Raw genomic sequence first — 20915 nt, forward strand, 5'->3', positions numbered from 1 at the left:
CATAGACTGTAAAGTCCACCTGGCATTGTCCTAGGTTCCAAATGCCGAAGTTGCCATCTAAGCTCATTCAAGCCTATCCAACCATCCTGTTTGCAGGATATCTACCATAAAGTCTGGCCAGTAACATCCTTATGTTCCAAGTTAGTTGAGTTCCCATTGATGTCCTACCCAGCCCATCCTACATCAAATCACCCTTCCCGCGGTCCCGACAAACCTGCCGACTCTAGTAGCATCTACAGCACTCTACATGCGCTGCTTCGTGACCTTCTATTGTCCTTATTTACTCTGGCACATCCCTGATGACATCATCAGTGATGCGGCAGAGCAAATCAGGGCAGTAGAAGGCCCCGAAGCAGCGTGTGTAGAGTGCTGCAGACAGGTTTGGAATCTGGACCGCGGGAAGGGAAGGGGAGGGCCGGTCAGATGTCAGGAAGGGATGGGAGGGTTCAGACCACGAAAAACTTACTGTTTTTTTGCTGCGAGAGAGCAGGGAGTCCAGCGCTGGCGGCCAGTCCTGCAGCGAGTGTAGTTAGGTGCTGTAAGGCTGGGGACTCGTGCATGCGCACTCCTGCCGCCACAGACTTACATCTCACGGATCAACACGCAGGTAGGAGTGTGCATGTGCGGCTAGGGTTTTATTATATAGGAGATATATATTTTTTTTTGGGGGGGGAGGGGGCGTGGCCATTCTAATACCACGTAAAACACTTCCAAACCATGCCTCCTTGCTATATGCTTATTTTTCAGTTATATCCCAGCTTTGTAAAATTAGGATTTAGACATCTATGCACTATAAACATCAACATGCCAATGTATGCATATCTAAAACATGACTGGTACTTCTAAAATAAGTATCGCAACTCCTTTTGAATATCAGCCTATACGTTTATAAGAATTTTTGAACCCTGGTGCCCCTGATTCTCACCTTGCTGCTCTAACCACTAAGCTGTTCCTCTATTATTAGCATTTTGTGTTGTAACATTCTAATTACCTGGGTATAATATAACTATCCGCATTAGTAAAAATTACACATGTGCAACTCCACAGGCTTTCCTGGATTTTCTAAATAACAGTATATAGTAATTTCACTTTTAAAATTATCCCAGGTAATTTATTCACACGTGTTCCCCTATTGACCTGTATTTTATTTTTTTAGCTTAGCTCATAGCTTTTTTTTTTTTTTTACTAGCTCAAGGCAAAGTACATTAAAGTACAGTAAGTATTGTACATAATTAACATCATTCAATGGAGCCTAAGCTGGCAGAGCTTTTCATAAGTGCCAACATCTCCTGCCTCCGTGTTGTCATACTGAGCCAGATCAGTTCTTTTTCTTCAATAGATCTGAATGGTTGTATTGTTCTACGGGTCTACGTGAATATCACTTCTCATGTTTGAAGTAAATTTTGTCGTCTTCATTTAATCCCTTTTCCCTTTTGGAAAACAAAAGCATAACAGGTTTTTTATGTTAGCTTTGAGTGTTTTATTGATTTTTGAGCAGCTACAATCTACTGTGGCATTGTTCAGTATATTTTTACCCATCAAGTTGTTTGATTTTATTGTGGCTAGGTTTTGTCCCAGGTCAGTAGAATGATATGGTTTATCTGGTTATATCCCCCCTTTAACAAGGTGGGTTACAATACCACATTGAAAATAATCATTACAAACAGCCATAAGACACACATGTATAAATTTCATCGACATATCTTACAATTTACCCAATAAAAATGCTCAACACCCATACTTCATTTCACAAAAAAAGTCTCTTCAAAAGCCTCTTTAAAACAATCATATCTTTTTGCTTTCCAATATACAATGGAATAGCGTTCCACGCATCTGGACAAGAAAAAGCTCCCACTTTTGTAACTTTCAACCTTGCCTGTGTTGCCAGAGCATAAACGATGTGATAGTACATACAAAATCTTTTCCAAAGAAAGGAAAATAGTAAAACCAGAGGACATAATTTGAGGTTGAGGGGTGGTAGATTCAAAGGCAAAGGAAATTCTACTTTACGGAGAGGATGGTGGATGCCTGGAATGCGCTCCCGAGAGAGGTGGTGGAGAGGAAAACTGTGACTGAGTTCAAAGAAGCGTGGGATGAACACAGACAATATAGAATCAGAAAATAATATTAAATATTGAACTAAGGCCAGTACTGGGCAGACTTGCACGGTCTGTGTCTGTGTATGGCCGTTTGGTGGGGAATGGGCTGGGGAGGGCTTCAGTGGCTGGGAGGGTGTAGATGGGCTGGAGTAAGTCTTAACAGAGATTTCAGCAGTTGGAACCCAAGCACAGTACAGGATAAAGCTTTGGATTCTTGCCCAGAAATAGCTAAGAAAAAAAATTTTTTAATTGAATCAGGTTGGGCAGACTAGATGGACCATTCGGGCCTTTATCTGCCATCATCTACTATGTTGCTATGTTATATATACAGTTTATTAAATATCTCGGTGCCATTTCATGAAGGCAAAGATAAGTTAACAACAGAAGTTTATATCGTATCCTAAAATAAACCAGCCAGAAGATTATGTCTAGGGATTTTTGTAGCTGTTAAAAGTGCAGAAACAAAGCTTTTTGGTTCAATCAGCTCTGTCCTAAGTGTATTGGCATTAAAAGTATCAACCTTCAAGGTCTCTGAAGCTGCACTAGATTTAAGGGATTGCTTACGCTCTCAATTTTATCTTGTTCTGTCTTTCATTGCATCTCAAGCCATTTTTGCACACTATGGGTGAGTTCCAATGAAAGACAAAGCAAAATAAAATTGAAAAGGCAAGCCTTGACTATACCCCTGAGGAGGCCATCATAACGGAGACAATTCTCATCGGGATTCAAAGCTATGTGCCCAGATATTCGATTTGTTAAGCTCTGTATTTAGTTACATGGACTTACTCAGTATTATACCAGTGACTTGAATGATTCTGTTATTGATTTTAAAGATCATGACATTATTTTGATAGAAGTTTTTGTAAGTGAGACTTCTGATTGACACTTGACCCTGTTTTGAAAAGACTTGTTTCAGGTCTTTCTTTGAGGTCGCTGAAGTCTCCTTATTTTTCTCTATATTTTTTGCTTCTGTATTTCATAATGGAATTTTTATTTTGTGGTTTTTAAATTCTTTTGTCACTATCATGACAAGAGGTGGTTGTTAGGGTACATTCATTACATTCGTAAAACAGGCACATCACAGCCTTAGCACCATATTATAAAATTAATCTCTGGAGAAGAAGGTGAATTATTAGAACCGCTGGCTGGAAACACGAAAGCTTAAGCTGAAATCCCATGGTAGCTCCTTGTAGCGTTGCACTTAACCCTCTAAGCCTCAGGAGAAGGCAATAGCAAATCACTCCTATATCATGCCAAGAAAACCATGAAAGAGTTGGGGGGGGGGGGGGAGGGATCACTCATTGTTGTTACCAGGAATCAATTCTGACTTGAGGGCACATCTGAATCTGGACTACATAATATTGGTAATTTTACAACAGATCACCTATGTATGAAGGCCACATAGATGGCTATTTTTAGATACATAAGCACCTATAGCAGGTCTAAGGGATAACCCAGAGGTAGCACGCAAACAATATAGTGGGGTCTGTGGCCAAAATACATTCCACTTCTCCCAAAACTTTTCCGTCAAGGCTCAAAGACAAATAAGGATCCTCTGTTATTGAATTGAAAGAGTTAGCATTAATAATTAAGTACAGTAAATACAAAAGGAGAAATGAGATGAGAAGACCGTTTTGCATTTGCAATAAAACTCCCTTTTAATGTGCAAGTGTTTACAAAAGAAGGAATAAGAAAGCAATATTCTATAAAACAAAGGGCTAGATGCACTAAAGTAAGTCGGTAATACCGACTGGATCGCGGTTGGCTGATTCTCTGACCGATTCTGGCCGAGCAATCGATGCACTACCAAGTTTGCATGCAAACCCGACAAATCAATCACTCAGTGAGCGATTGACACATGTGCAGAGCCGTAACAGCAGTGACAGGGGAAGCAGCTGTTAGAGCTTCTTTTTTTTAATGGCACAGATGTACTGTGTTACACATGCACAATCTTCCCCATTAAAAAAAAGAAAAAAGCCCCCTGATGATGGCCCTTCCCCCACAAACCGACACCACAGCGAAAATGGCAGGAGAGATGCCTACTCCCTCCTGCTTGGCCAAATACCCCTGCGCCATGCCCTCACCTGGTCCTGGACCCCTGTGCCACTGAGCCCCCAACCATTCCCAACATATGCAAAATATCTGTGCCATTGGGAAAAAAACCACGCAGACCTGTCAGTAACACAGTTACCGTGTAGATAAATTGGTTTTTACAATCACTAAAACCCCATTTGAAATAATCAAGCGATGTTAGTGCATCAGTCGCTTGGCTATTTTGCATGGGGCTTTAGCTAATTTGCATGGCCGTATCGGAAAATGGGCGATTGAGGGGGAAAACACGCAGTGGGCCGTTTTGTGCATTGGGTCGGTAACAGCGATCATCGCTAAAGCTGTGAAAACAGATTTAGCGACAATCGCTGACTTTAGTTCTCTACTTCAAACTCAAGCAACTTTCACACTTCTTCATAGCCTGGATAGTTGTAAAAATCCTTATTCCCTTTTATGGTGTCTCTGTCTTCTTTTATGTTGGTCAGAAACCTCAGTCTCCTTTAACAGTTAGTATAGCCCTTTGAGAAGTAACCCTTTAATTAGTGGTTAAACTCAGTTTTTCCCCTTTTTGTTCCTGCATGCTTATAAAGATTTTAAAGTGTTCGAGGCATGTGCAGATGAGGGTGGTGCTTGCAGAGATGGGACAGGGACAGAACTCTCTGAGATGGGATGGGGATGAAAGTAGGCCTCGCGGGTATGGAAACAAATTTGTCCCCTTGTCATTCTCTACAAGTTCTATCTTTTTGGAGGCTTAGGCTTACCCGATGACCACACCCTCTTCCTATAGGGCAATCTCTATCCTATACATATCCAGACCTTAGGTCTTATGGGGGGGAGCTGTTTGCCACACTCTGCCACTCTTTGTTCCACCCCCAGATTGCTGTTTGACCTGACCATCTCGCTGCTCTTTGCCCCTGTCACTATCGCATACCTAAATTGGTGTGGGTCCCCAAACCCCTTGTCGGGAGACCACTGTGTACCCTGTTGATTGAGTTCCATCTTTGGGCTTTTTTACAAAGATTGTTTTAAAGTTTGTATTCCCAGCACTGGAGTGACACCTAGTGGACCAATAAACACACCCCTGAGGCAGGCCTCCACCTGGAGGATGAAACACGGACCGTGTAGGGTCATCAGCTGGATCCTGTCAGTATAAGGCAGTGTATTGCAAACTGTATGCCCTGGCACACTAGTGTGCCTCCTGATATTTTAAGTGTGCCGTGGCATACAGGGCAGGAAGAGAGGCTCTGGCGTCAGCTAACTTGCAACTTCCTGGCTTCTGTGGGAGTGAGGAGGACTCCTGTTGCCCCTCCACAGCAGAAGAAGCTGCAGCATCTGCCTGACAAAGTAAAACACCTTATACATTGCCAAAACTGAAGATACTCGTGGCTGTTTGAGGAGGAGCAGAGGGCAGGGCCGATTCCACACGCAGCAGGAGAGCAGCCTGGCTGCTGCATTCATAATGGCAGTGGTTCCCACAAAAAGAGGAGCCACCAACCCCATGGATTTTAGCTCTGTACTATCCAGGCCCCTGACTTCTGCTACCTCTCGAGAAGTACTGGGCTTCAATCCGGAGTCAGACGCTGCTACTTGCGAAGAGACTCTGGGCATCAATCGTCCGGTGCACACCCCACAGGAGAGAAGAAAACAACCCCACAATAGGAAGGGAAACCCTGTGACAGCAAAAATATTACAAGTATTGCAAGGAGGTAATTGCCGGAACTCTTGCTTTCCTCTTCTTCTCACCCCACCCTTGGACCAGCTGCAGCAGCTCAGTGTGATTTTAACTTAGCCACATAGCTGCCGCTGGCCTAGTTTAGCCGCGGTTTCATCAGTCAGCCGCGGGGGTCTTTGCTAGATCGGCCCACTTCAATGATGCGAGGCGATCTGGCCTAGCAAAAGCCCCGAGGCCGTTTACTGAAACCGCGGCTAAACTAATGCTAGCAGCAGCTGTGTGGCTAAGTTAAAATCATACTGAGCTGCCGCTAGGCTAGAGAGAGGAGGTATTGCTGGATAGGGGAGGAGGGGTACTGCTGGACATGGAGAGTGAGGAAGGGAGAAGGGGTACTGCGGGACAGGGGGAGGAGGGAAGGAGTACTGATGGACAGGGGGGAGGTAAAAGGAAGGGAGAAGAGATGCTGGCAGAAAGGGCAGGGAAAGGAAAGGTGCTACACACTGGAGGGGAGGGTAAGATGTTGCATGGGGAAGAGCATGTTGGGTTGGGGGGTGGGAAGGAGGGATGCCACTGGAGGGGAAGAGGCAAGGCCAGAGGGAGAAAGCGTGCAGGAGGCAGAAAGTGTTGGACTCATGGAGAGGACAAGATGGATGGGGAGGGCAGAAAGGGGGGAAGGAAAGATGTTACACTCTGGGGAAAGGGGAGAGAGCAGAGAGTGAAAAGTTGGACTCATGGAGGGGGAGAGAGAAATGTTGGTTGGGGGAGGGAAGGAGTACCAGAGGAGAAGCATGCAGGAGGATGAGAGAGATAAAATTGTTGGACTGGTGGAAAGGAAGGAGAAATGTTGGACTGAAAGGAGGCCAGAAAAGAGGAAGGAAGATGGGCTGCAGGGGGCAGAAAGGATGAAGGGAAAGAGAAATGTTACACTGGCAGGGGGGGGAGGGGGTGGAGGAGAAATGACTAAAGGAAGTGAGAGATATCAGACCAGGGAATGGAAGGGAAGGAGGGGGAGTCTGGTAGCACTATGTAAATAATAATAGTAGTACCAGTAGAGAGAGATGCCAGATAATGGGAAGGAGAGGAGAGAAATGCCAGACTGGAAAGGGGGGAAAGGAAGGAGAGAGATGTCAGACAGGGAAGGGGAGAAAGAAGGAGAGAGATGTCAGACCATTGAGGGGGGAGAGAGAGATAGTAGATTTTGAGAAGAAAGCAGAAAAATTGAATGTTAATGCCAAAGATGGATGCAAGGCAGAAAGTGAAGACGGAGAGAAAAACAGTCAATGGCTAAGAAGCACCTTGAAACATAGTTAAAAGCACAGAAAAATAAAGTCGCCAGACAACAAAGGTAGGGAAAATGATTTTCTTTTCAATATAGGGATTGAAATGTGTCAGTTTTGAGAATTTATATCTGCTGTGTGTATATGAAAAATGAATGGAAAAAATTGCAATACAATTAGTAAAGGAGGTGGGATCTGGAGCAGAGCTTGGATGGGTCTAGGGTGGAGCTTGGGAGGTCTGTGGTTGGGGGTACTCCCTGGACAATCTGCCTGCTTTTAAATATCAGCAGCAGTGGGAGATCAATTGCTTTTACACCTAAGCAGCAACGGGACCAACCCACCAAAAACCCACAGTCCCGGTCCTGCAAAAATATGAGCTCCACCCTCCCTGCAGTTCGCTAGGAAAATCAATTGCTTTTACACCTAAGCAGCAGCAGGACCAGCCACCACTACCAAGAGCCCTTTGCCCCGATCCAGCCAGGCATGTGAGCTCCTCCCTCTGCAGTCCATTGGAGAAATCAATCTACCTGCTTTTAAATATCAGCAACAGTGGGAAATCAACTGCTTTTACACCTCAGCAGCAGCGGAACTATCCGCAACTACCAAGAGCACACAGACCCGATCCAGCCAAGAGTGTGAGCTCCACCTCCCCCTGCAGTCCACTAGGAAGATCAACTGTTTTTTACACCTAAGCAGCAACAGGACCAGCCACCACTACCGAGAGCCCTTTGCCCTGATCCAGCCAAACAAGTAAGCTCTTCCCCCAGCATTCCGTTGGAAAAATCAACATGCTTGCTTTTAAATATTATCAGAAGTAGGAGATCAACTGCTTTTACACCTAAGCAGCCTATAATAGGAGCCCTTGCCCCGATCCAACCAGGCATGTGAGCTCCTCCCCCTATATCCCGTTTAAGAGATCAATCTACCTGCTTTAAATATCAGCAGCAGTAGAAAAACAACTGCTTTTACATACAAGCAGCAGCGAGACCTACCGCAACCACCAAGAGCCCACAGACCCGATCCTGCCAGGAGTGTGAACTCCTCCCCCTGCAGTCCATTGGAGAGATCAATCTGCCTGCTTTTAAATATCAGCAGCAGTGGAGATCAACTGCTTTTACACCTAAGCAGCAACGAGACCAGCCACAACCACCGAGAGCACACAGACCCGATCCTACCAAGAGTGTGAACTCTTCCCCCCATGCAATCCGCTAAGAAGATCGACTGTCGGCTCCGGGCGGCTTTCCCGCAGAGGAGAGAATCCTGCATTCACCGTGGGCCTCATCTGGGGCAGCCTCCTTGGAGCGGCTGGGGCACGGGTAGTGTGTCTGGGAGGGAATGCATGGATGGGAGAACATCGCAGGGGAGGAGACATAGGCATCCTGGGACTGTCTGCCAAGTCTCTTCCCTGAAGAAGCCCTTTCTGGAAACGTCAATCGCTCCTCCTAAACTTACTTGCTCCACTTCATCACTGACGCTGAAACCGTGGATTGAAGACAAAGTTTTATTTTATTTTTCTTTCCAGCTTATGATTTATCTTTAATCTTATCTATTGTTTTGCCTTTTGTCTTTGTTTTGTTCTATTTCTATCATTTAAATTTCTCCAGAATTCTACTGTTCAACGGCTCCCCCTTCTGCTTCTATTCCTTTCTCTCCTCTCTTCTACCTTCCAAAGTATTTAGATCAATGCTGTCTTGTTAAAATGTTTATTTTATTTTTATTTTTCCTCTAACTCTACTTTTCACTTCTCTATTACCCTCCAGGTACTTTAGTTAGATTGTGAGCCTTCGGGACAGTAAGGGAATTTTTCAAGTACCTTTCTTATTTCTAATCTTAATGTATATTTTCTGTAAACCGCTTAGAACCTAACGGATGTAGCGGTATATAAGAAATAAATTACATTACATTACATTACATTACTCAGTTGATATTTGTTAGACTTCCCTGCTGGCACGCACTACTGGCATTTCAGGGCCTGTCTGGAAGCCCTCTGGTGGTTGTCAACGTGATGATGTCACACATGCGCATAATGTCATCACAGCGACATCCGCGCACCTTTAGTGTGCCCCGGCTCGAGAAAGTTTAAGAGACACTGGTATAAGGACATCACGTTCATAGAACTTTTATACATGTGTTTCTGTATTTATTTTGAATTTATAGAAATAAAAGATTTGTTTGTCTCAAGGTTGACGTCTTCTAATCCACTCCCCACTTGTTCCCTCTTTGTGGATTTTACGTGGGGTTTTGGTTCCCTTTATTTTGTTCTATATTTGCTCCCCAAACCCCACCAGAAGAAGCACTCCTCCACCCACAATATGCACTTTCCCTGGGGAGTAGCCACCACTACCACACTGGGCCTCCTCTCTCCCCCCCCCCCTTCCCTCCCTGAGCATGCTTGGTTTATGCAAGAGAAGCCTGACACACACACACAAATGCCCGTGCTCAGTTTTTAGAAACCGAGCATGTGCAGAGCAGAGGGGGGGGGGGGGGGTGGCAATGGCCCAGGGAAAGTGCAAAGGGTGGAGGAGCATTTCAACTGGTGGGGCTTGGGAAACCCATCAGCCAAACCAGCAGACGGAGGGATCTGAATCTAAATTGGGGAGTGGCCAAAAAAAAAGCAGATCGATAGAAGGTATCAATTTCCAAGAAGCAGTAGAGCACAGAAAATTGTCCATCACAAGAGCATTTATTCGTCACATAAATAAAACACATTAAAAGCCCAACACCCTCTTATGGGTTGCGTCAGGGGCTCATTAATAACTGTTAATAAATACAAATTATGGTAGTAAAAATATATAAACAACCACATAATTAAGGGCAGTGAAAATAACACATAATTAAAAATCAATCTAAAAAGAACCAATTATTAACATTAATAATCTTAAATAATAAAATGTTTGCGTGCATGCGCACTTGCCTCGTGTGTTCCCTGATCCCTTTTCTGTCGGGATGTGGCAAGACAAGTGCGCATGCGTGCCCTTCCCTGCTCTCCACCTCACAATAAGGCCCTACTGGCCAAAGCCGCGGCAAGGCAGTGCGGAGCGGCGGCTGCCGGGAGAAGGCCACGGCGGCTTGAAGCGAAATGCGGTGCAGAGCGGCAGCTGCCGGCCGCTAGCAACCCCTGCCCTCTCCGTCGCGGCCCAAGAAAGACGTGGCATTGCGAGGCCTGGACATCACCGCCGTGCGATGCGACGCCTGCGCTGCACAAAAAATAAAACACTGCGTTTCGCCTGGGCAGACATGTTGGTGGTGGCGGCTGTGGAAGAGGGAATGGGAGCAGACACCAACTCCCCACGACCCGGCAGAGGCCCCACACACTCCCCCAACTCTGCTGACCTTTGCCCCTGCCTGTCCCACAGGGCACCCCTAGCAATCCTGGCCCACAATAGTCGGCCCAGACCCAAGGAAGAGGAGACACTGGAACACCAACAATGCAACAGGTACTCTGGATGGGGTGAAAAAGGTGGAAATAGGAAAGGGAAAAGGGGAAATGGGAATATTGGTAGGTAAAAAGAAGGGAGAAGGGCTACTGATGGACAGGGGGAGCAGGGAAGGGGCACTGTTGGACGGAGGTAAAAGGAAGGGAGAAGGGCTACTGCTGGACAGGGGGGAGAGACAGAAAGAAAGGGGGGCAGGGAGAAAGAAAGAAAGACACACATACAGAAAGAGAGAAATAAATGCCTAAGTCTACACATCTATTCTAGCACCCGTTAATGTAACAGGCTAAAAAACTAGTGATTAATAATTGGTTCTTTTTAGATTTATGTGGAATTATTTATTGGAGTGGAGTGGAACAGTAAGACATGAATCGATTGTTTACTCTATCCCAAAATATTAGGACTAGAGAGCATGCAATGAAGCTACTAAGTAGTAGATTTAAAATACACTGGAGAAAATATTTATTCACTCAACGTGTAGTTAAACTCTGGAATTCATTGCCAGAGAATATGGTGAAAACAGCTTAGCAGGGTTTAAAAAGGTTTAGATAATTTCCTGAAAAAAAAGTTCATAAGCCACAATTAAGATGGACTTTGAAAATGTTTTGCTTATTTCTAGGATAAGAAGCATAAACTCTATATTACTCTTTTGGGATCTTGTGATGTACTTGTGACCTGGATTGGCCACTCTTGGAAACAGGATACTGGGCTTGATGGACCTTCGGTCTGTCCCAGTATGGCAACTCGTGTGTTCTTATGTTTTTGTGTATTTTAATGTGGGAAAATGGGATTGGAAAATATGTTATTAGCTCTTGTGGAGCCGTAAGGTGGAAAAGCCATAGTTCTAATACAGAGCTTTTTTTGAACATTGGAGCTACAGAAATAGCAGGTGATAGCCCCCAGTGTGATCTTAAAATATATTTCTTTTTGCCATACTTGGCTGAACAATATGCCTAAACCTTCTATGGTCAGCCACTGGATATGCTGAGTCTGAGCTTTCACAGAAGGCAATCTGAGCTGTTTTGTTGCTCTCTGCCTTTGAAACCGAGTACTGTAGCTTTAGCTCCTTAGTCCTCCTGATTTTGTGAGGAGTCTTCGTTCTAGTACATGTCTTCTCATTTCCATCTAGCAGCTACATCTGATAGAGAAAGTGGACAGGGACAGATTTTTCAGATTGTGGGGAACCACTAACACAAGAGGTCACTCGGAGAAATTGAGAGGGGACAGGTTTAGAACAAATGCTAGGAGGTTCTTTTTTACCCAGAGGGTGGTGGACACATGGAACGCGCTTCCGGAGGTTGTGATAGCCCAGAGCACATTGCAGGGTTTCAAGGAAGGTTTAGATAAGTTCCTAAAAGACAAGAGGATTGAGGGTTACAGATAAAAGAAGAGGTAAGTTACAGAAATGGACAGGAACCACATTACAGGTCATGGACCTGACGGGCCACCGCGGGAGCGGACCGCTGGGCGCGATGGACCAATGGTCTGACCCAGTGGTGGCAACTTCTTATGTTCTTATGTGAAATCCAGTGATTTTAGGAATCAAGCTTTTTCCTATGCATGCCCTAGTCTTTGGAATTTGAAGGTACTTGGGATTATGGGGGACAATTTTGTAACTGGGTGCCATTATTTAGGTGCCCACTTTATGTGGATTGTGAGCCTATTCTACAATGACATACGTGTAATTGCTGTTATAGAATATTAGTGTAAGCCTGTCCCCATCCCCGTTGGATCTATCTCCATCCCAGTCCTGTCCCCATGAGTTCTGTCCTTGCCCCTGCCTCAAGGCTTGTGCAGATAAGGACAGAAACTTGCAGGGATGGGACGAGAATGGAGATAAATCCCATGAGGGCAAATCTTTCCCCTTGTCATTGTCTAGTCAGCGCTAACATTTCTACCAGGTCTATGACTGGCGCAAATACTGTATTTTAGTGCCTAAATGCAACATTTATGTATGTAATTTATAGTATTCTATAACATAGTGACTTAGTAGATGGCGGCAGATAAAGATCCATATGGTCCATCCAGTCTGCCCAAAACAAGATAAATTCATAAAGTTGGATGTGATATTACATAAGTATACTTGATTTGTCCTTGCTGTTTTCAAGGCCCCACTGCTGGTGTTGCCTTCAAAGCTAGCACCAGCCCGTCCTGATCTGCCTTGCCATATACAGGACACAGATCGTAGAGGTTTGCCCAGCATTGGCTTATCTGTTCAACCACAGTCGGGGCATAGACCCTAGAAGCTTGCCCAGCACTAACTTTGCTTCTCAATTACTAGTATTACCATCGTTTTATTTTTTAAAAATCATGTTTATTGGCTGTAATGGAAGCAAGGTATAAACACCTAACAAATGCAGAGCTCCAACTCAGATATAACATTGCATTGCCCTTTTCAACTTATGCTATATGTCAAACAGTCTCAAGATTATCTCCAACAGCCCTAAGATACCCAAAGTCTTGAACCCCCACACTCTCACCCAAACATGCATACATATACACACACTGTCACATGCTCTGGCCCCCAAATTGCATGAAGTATTAATATGGGTATCAACGTCTAGCAAAGGTAATTTTCAGCTCTAAAGATCTGGTATCCAAACATTGCAGTAACGTCCACAGACAAGGCAAGACCAGAATAATTAAAAGACCTAAGGATAAATATTCAAGAAACTTTCTCATAAAGTACGAGACTGTGTCCATTCCGTTGATGTCCATTTAAGACGCTAGTGTTACCATCTAACCACCACAGCAGACTTCATCTCTGGCAGTGTTCAAGCCCTGTTTAAAAGCCCACCTCTTTGAGAGTGCTTTTGACCCCTAACTCCTCTCACCTTGGGTTGTGCATCCCCTACCCTCTAAGTCAGGGGTGCCCAATATGTCGATCGCGATCGACCGGTCGATCGGGAAGGCAACGCAAGTCGATCGCGGAGCCCATCCCGGGTTCCTTGATAGACTCGTGTTGCCGTCCCGATCGACCGGCTGATCAGCCTTCCTCTCCCCGAAGTTCCCCACCGGTCATCACTTCATGCATACCCATTCTCGCTGCGCCCTTCTTTGCCCGACTGCCAGAACCTGTCTTCTCTCTCTCGCTTTCTCCCGTAGACAATCTTTGATAGACTGGGGGATGATGTCACTTCCTTCAGGAGAAGGCGGGAGTGAGTCTAGGGAAGTCACAACACTGGAGAGCTGAGCGCTGGCTGCCTCTGGCGGAATCGACAGAGCCGCCAGACTGGAGAAAGGTGGTCGGGAGCAAGAGGTGCTCTGCCCAAAAATGCAAGAACTGCTGCTGCTGCTCTGGCATCTTGAGCCTGAAAATGGGAAGTTGAGGAGGAGGGGGGGGGGGCCTACGTATTTTTGTAAGTGCCGTGCTGAAAGGAGACTGGAACGGCTCTCATGGAAGGATTTATAGACTGGCTTTTTCTTTTCCTCGGCCCTGGGCATCCGGAGATTTGGGCCTGCAGAAGCCTCATGCTGACCAGCATTCCTTTCCCCGATGTCAATTCTGACATCGGAGAGGAATTTCTGGGCCAGCCAGTCGCAGCCTGGCTGGCCCAGAACTTTCCTCTCCGATATCAGAATTGAAGGGGAGCGGAACCCTGGTCAGCGCAAGGCTTCTGCAGGGAAAGCTTGGGGCGGTGGTGGCTTGGAGGCCTGTTCCCCGGTTGCGGCGGCAAACCTAGTGGCTTGGGGGAGGGCAGGGAGAAAGAAACAAAGGGGGCAGGCAGGGAGACAGAAAGAAGGGGGGGAGACAAAGAAAGAAGGGAAACAGAAAGAAAGAGGGAACAGGGAGACAGAAAGAAAGTGGGCATGGAGAGAAAGAGAAAGAAAGAACAGGAGGCAGGGAGAAAGAAAAGGGGGCAGGGAGAAAGAAAGAAAAAGTTGGGGGGAGAATGAGGTCTGGAGGAGAGAAAGCATATAGGAGGCTGAAAGAAGGGAAGAAATATTGGATGCAGGAGTGGGCTGAAGTCAGAAGATGTCAGAAGAAGAAGTGCAGCCAGAGTGAAGTGAGAAGAAGTCATAAGAAGAAAGTGCAACCAGAGACTCATGAAATCACCAGACAACAAAAGTAGGAAAAATGATTTTATTTTCAATTTAGTGATCAAAATGTATCCGTTTTGAGAATTTATATCTGCTATCTATATTTTGTACTATTGCTCCCTTTTACTAAACCGCAATAGTGGTTTTTAGCGCAGGGAGCCTATGAGCGTCAAGAGCAACGTGGGGCATTCAGGGCAGCTCCCTGTGCTAAAAACTGCTATGTGGTTTAGTAAAAAGGGAAGGTATATTTGTCTATTTTTGTATGTCTGTTATTGAGGTGACATTGCATAGAGTCATTTGCCTTGACCTCTTTGAAAAAACCCCAGAATATGAATGATAATTAACATTTTCTCTGCCTTTCAGTGTGCTTTGTGGGGTTTTAAAAAATTATTATTAAGGCTTCTTCAGGGGTCCCTGGGCCTTTCCATTACAAATGCAAGTAGTGTCTCACTTCCGGCTCACCACACAATTGTTTCCCACGTACTCACCTTTATAGGACCCCCAGGGATCCCTGAAGAAGACTTTTTATCGAAACGCGGACCGTGTTGGGTCCTGTATCCCTAGCGGACTAGGTCCTTTAAGGCTCTTAAGAACATAAGAACTGCCATCTCCGGATCAGACCCATGGTCCATCGAGTCCGGCGATCCGCACACGCGGAGGCCCAGTCAGGTATACACCTGATGTAGTTTTAGTCACCCATATCCCTCTATGCCCCTCTATGGCTCTTCTGTGGATGATTTATTTTTATGTGGATGGAATTATTTTATGTGGATGATTTCAGTGTACCTTTGGAACTTTGACACTTTCAAGTAAAGTCCTTTTAGGAACATCGTCACTCCACAGAGTATTTTTTTTTTTGTTTTCTCTGGATTTTCTTCTTTGTGGATATTTTGGGGTCAATTCCTTTTGTTTTTTTCATGTATCGTATTTTACAGTTATATGTAAACTGATTATGTATGTTAACACCTATGAGCCGCCTAGAACCTGGTGACTGTGCGGTCTAGAAATTGCTGAATAAAATAAACAGATTCATAAAAGGAAAGGCAGCATCTATCTGAAAATCTCGGAGAGTTCAGAATGCAGCCAGGGTACCTGCAGAAAAATGCACTTGAGCCAGCGTGTTCAGATTCTTTGCATTTGCAAAATTTGTAATAATTCAGTGTAAGTCCCTTCAAGACACGACTCATTGGTGCTGTGTGGCTGGTATTTGAAGTATGTCCATCTGCATTTAAATGAGTAGCTCCAAGACAATCAGATTGTGCGCTAGTTGCTTTGCTGAGAATATCTCCCGAATGGAATGGAAACTTAATTTGGGTCTAATATTAGACTTTGCTTTGGAAAATTCCTTTTAAATGATCACAAGCTGAGAATAGCAAAATAATTTCAATAGACAGCATTGTCAAAGAATTTGTGAACTACTTATGATAACTGTCCCTGGGAAAACAGATGGGAAAATTTACAAAATTGAATTTGCTTGACCTAATCCACTGTTTATATTTGTTACTGATAAGTTTTCCTACATGGCTTCATTTGCTTAAAATATTTCAGTTTTGATTCAACTTTAGCATACCTTTGCTGGAATTGTTTGCATGCCTGCTATTTTTCTAGACATAGTTTGCTGCTTCTATGTATTACAGCTTTTCAAGAGGTCTGGCCAACAAAGTCACATTGTCTTGGCAGCATACCACGAATTGATGAACCAGTGGAAATACTGTGGGTGATTGCACTGTGTTCCCCTGAGGTTTTTAAGGGGGGGGGGGGATAATTGCCCTGGCTAAAACATTCCTAAAATTTCTCAGCCATTTGGAAATCATATGAGTCATAAAGAAGTCTCTGCATTGAAAACAAGCTTACATACAAAGAAAGTGTGATTTGCTTCTCATGAAAATGCATGTATACCTACACGCACATTTTGGCTTCTGAGCTGAGACAAAAGAAGGCCATAATTGGAAACACTGCCTTATGCAGAGTGGAAAAAAGTTGTCTATAAGTCCAAAAGCTTAGCGTTAGACTATATGGCTTGCAGGTGGGGAAACCTAATGACATTGCCGGCATTGAGACTAATGCTGGGTGTTTATATAATAACATTGCCACCTATACTCAGAAAAGCCTAATCAAGCTAAGGTCCTTGGCTTTTTAAGCATGCATAGTTGGTTAGATCTTTACCTCTACATCTATATTTAGCTTAGCTGATCTGTAAATAACAAAATAGTTAAGGATTGTGATTAGGCAGATATTTGGGGCTCTGAGGCTGTGGAAACTGGCTATGAGCCTGGATTGTTCCTGGAAAAAGAACAAATCTGCAGTGGTTTAATAGAACATTAGTGAGAGAATTATGCAGGAGCTGTTCAATTCAGAGGCGGCTATTAAGAGCGGGCCACTTCTCGCTATAAGAGCAGGTGACAGAGGTTTTCATGGCACAGTAACGTTCCTCTTTGGTGCATCACTGCGCTACTTGTTCTACCAGTAATCACTAATGCATGCCAGTCATTTTGGGAAATGAAGGCATAGTTTGGTAAAAGTTTGTAAAAGAAGCTTGCCTAGATGGAGGCTCTCATCTGCCTTCTTTTTTGTCTGCAGGCAAATCCCACTTGGCTATAGTACAGAGAGTGAACAATGAAGGAGAAGGAGACCCCTTTTATGAAGTACTGGGAATTGTCACCTTAGAAGATGTGATTGAAGAAATCATCAAGTCCGAGATTCTAGATGAAACAGATTTGTACAGTGAGTAGAATTGCATTCTATATACGTATTGCTAATGCTGAAAAATCATAGTAGCACAGACTTTCAGTAGGCCACAGTTGGGTTCTTTTTTTTCAGTATGCTTTTATACGAAGGCAGCATATATACCTGTGTATCTTTATAAAGTTGCTTCAAGGAAGGGAGACAGGTGTAATCGGAGGCATATATGTGTTGGTAGGAGTGAGACAGATGCACAGGTTGTAAAAAAATACATGCTTAAGTGTCAGTCCTGCCATCTCTTCAAGTAGGCATTTCCAGGGGCAGAGAGGGCAATTTTCAAGTAGGCATTTCCAGGGGCATATTGCATAAACCTAGACATTATGACTTGCCTGTGCTTGCTTTGTAGTTTAATAAGAACCTACTTGTACACATCAAACACTTATACGTGCTCAAGTCCTGCATAAAATTACTCGCATACTCCCAAATTCTGTATATGACGCCTGAAGTTGTGCATGTATATCGGTGTACGCAGCCAATGTACACGCATAATTTAATTAATCAGTTGGCTAATTGGCAGTCAAGACCTTGTAATTGGCATTAATAATGACTAATTAAAAATTATGCGCACAACTTGGAAAACACAATTTTGTAAAAAGTATGCGCCAGTTGTAGTGTGCGAATTTGAAAAGGGGGTGTGGCCAGAGGGCGGATAAAAGTTAAGCACATTGTTATAGAATATGCCCAATGCGTGCACAACTTAGAGGTATTTAGGCTTGGTTTTAGCTGGCCTAAATGTCTACACCGAAGTTATTTATTTATTTGTTTGGATTTCTATCCCGTTCTCCTGGGAGCTCAGAACGGGTTACAATTGACATTCACAATAAAGTTACAGGACAATAAAATTATAAGCATTCGAAGAAGAGACAGGTGAAAAGATGGAGGGGGAGCAAGGGGAGGGGGAGCAAGCGTCCTATAAGCGCTAACTGCAATTCTAGAAAAGGTAAGCACACCTTGTAGAATCGTGCTAGGTGCAGTTCCAGTCTGTGCCAATTTCTTAGGCACAGTATGTAGAATATGGCCCATATTTGGCAATTCTATAAAGGGGTGCCTAGAAGGCTTCTTTTAGGAGACTTCTATAGGAGAAAGTAGACATCTACTTTATTGTATAGAATACAGACCTAACTAGGTATGTGCATTCCGCCCTCCATGTTCGCGGGGGTTAGGGGCACAGCCTCCTTGCCAATGCTGTGTCTTTGTGAATAATTTTAGGGGCCCCCAAACCTTAAGTCCCGCCCCCCTTTTACCTCCTGGACCCCTCCACACCTTACCTTAAAGCCCTAATGGTCTAGCGGTGAAGGGGGATAGGAGTGACCTATGCTCCTGCCCCGTGAAAGCCATGATCAAAAATGTCTGCTGCAATTTCCTGCTGCAGTCTCACGAGACTGCCGTGGGAATGTATGGCAGCCATTTTTTAGTGCGGCTTTCACGGGGCAGGAGTGTAAGATTACTCCTGCCCTGCTTCACCGCTAGACCACCAGAGCTTTAAGGTGTGGAGGAGTCCGGGAGGTGTGGAGGAGTCCGGGAGGCTCACAAATAACCAAATTTGTGAATGCCAAGCCCACGAATATGGAGGGAGATGTATATTAGCAGATGAGGAGAGTGGGTAGGCACAGATGAGGAGAGTGGGTAGGCACAAGTACTTAAGTCAGCCAGAAGAGGTACTTTTTCCTTTGGCAGTTTTCAAAATGAAAATGTGCTCCTACCTTTACTTTCAAAAACTGAAGCGAAGGCTGTGGTTAAAAATATGCCTGTGAACTCTGCAGGAAGATAGGGAGTTTGAAATTTGCCTAATAAATTCCCATATGAAACCCAGCACCAATTCCCTCTCTATACAGCGCCAATATCAGTGGCTGCCTAAAAAGCAGCCACAGATTGCACATCAATCATGCAACGGCGCCTTATAGAGAATCGCACCTCCAGGAAAGATAGCGCCGGAAATGTAGGCCAGGGTTTCCCAGGCCTACATTTCTGGCGCCTGTCTTTGTCATGAATCAAGCCTATGTAAGCACTTTATGGTGCCTAAGGCCTCTTCCGACATTAGCAATGCCCATAGTTGCATTAAGCGCTGGTTGGTACTTCTGGAGGTGACATTCTGGCACCTTTTCTTCTGGCGACAGTAGGTGCTTTAAAGTTAGAGTTATTTGCCATTTCAAACGGTGTTTCCCTATTTACTTAAGGTGCCATTTGTAGAATTTCCCCCTAAATGACAACCTCTTTCCCCTGGCCACTATCCCCCCAATATTCTGACCCGGGAGATCACCAGCGATCTTCCGTGGTCTGTGGCAGTACCAGAAATCCAGTGCTGGTGCTGTATGCGGCAACTGGCATTACATTTCCAGTGTTTCTTTGGCTAGCCAAGGCCAGCGAGTTAGCCAGCGAGCTGCTAAATATTGGCAGTGACTGGCTAGGTCGCTGGCAAATCGGCTGAGCTGGATATTCAGTGGGAGATAACTGACTGTTTTCCATTTAATATTACAACAAAACCCACAATAATGGTCAAAACGGTACTTGAAAAGATACAAAAATATCACCAGAGAGCTATCTTCACTGAATGCATGTAGTATAATTTAATACAAACAAGATTTAAAAAAAAATATATATAATGTGAATCCTCAGTGTGAGGTAGTAAGCTCTGAGGAGCAACAATCCCACCAAGGAGACAGTTCCAATGCTTTACTAGGCCCAAAATTAGCCAGCGTGAAAAACTTACTCACTATTTTGGCCACACACCATCATAGGTTTTCACTTGTGTGCATGTGCAAAATGTATAATTAAACTACCGAGTGCATCAAATTAAATGAAAAAGAGAGCCACGATATATTGCATTCATGAGAACCCCCCCCCCCAAGAAATGTCAACCAAGAATATTGGGAAAGGTGAAAGAAGTATCAATAGTGAGAGCCAAACTTAACTTAGTAAAAAGACACGTCCACAAAGAAGACTAGCGTTTCACATTATTCAAAAGCATCTCCTTTGATGTATGAAACAGTTCTGGTTTGACCCAGCTTGGTTTCAGGGACAAAGACCCCTTCTTCAGGAACCTTGAACTATATTAGTTTGTCTGAAATGAACACGCAGAGAATCCAAATGCCACTGCTCTACACGTTTCCGTTTAATATTGCCTGAGAGCCACCTATGTGCTGTTCAGCCAACTGGCCAGCTGAATGTCAGGCACTGAAGAAACTGCGGTGCCTCACAAGTTGTATTTTGGATTGCATTTACAAACTAAAAAGTTTTTAAAAATCTGGCATCTCAGTCACTAACCCCCTATTCTTTGTCTTATTGCCGAGTTTTGTGGTAATCCCAATAGTCAGCAAAGTTACCGAAGCTGCAATAGACATCAAGCCTCCTTGTGCTGACTGAAACTTGGATTTTGTTCATGAACTCTCCTCGTCTTCTTAGCAGCATTATTGTTTAGGATTGTAATCGCCATCCTGTGCCATATTGGAAGCATAAATCTTTCGTACCACTGCATTAGAAATATCACACTGCATAAAAGAACAAGAGGCCATTCAGAAAAGTTGAAAGGGGACAGATTCAAAACAAACGCTAGGAAGTTCTTCTTTACCCAACGTGTGGTGGACTCCTGGAATGCGCTTCC

General features: G+C 44.3%; 1 protein-coding gene across 1 annotated transcript in view; it reads left to right on the plus strand.

Moving 5' to 3' along the window:
* CNNM2 (cyclin and CBS domain divalent metal cation transport mediator 2) overlaps positions 1-20915 on the plus strand; it is a 409496-nt gene that overhangs the window by 297853 nt on the left and 90728 nt on the right. The window contains exon 2 of the mRNA XM_033941737.1: positions 17153-17296. Within this exon, the coding sequence (XP_033797628.1) occupies positions 17153-17296 (144 nt within the window). The remainder of the gene's footprint in view (positions 1-17152; positions 17297-20915) is intronic.

This window comes from Geotrypetes seraphini, chromosome 4, assembly GCF_902459505.1.
Source record: "Geotrypetes seraphini chromosome 4, aGeoSer1.1, whole genome shotgun sequence".
NCBI classification, from domain to species: Eukaryota; Metazoa; Chordata; class Amphibia; order Gymnophiona; family Dermophiidae; genus Geotrypetes; species Geotrypetes seraphini.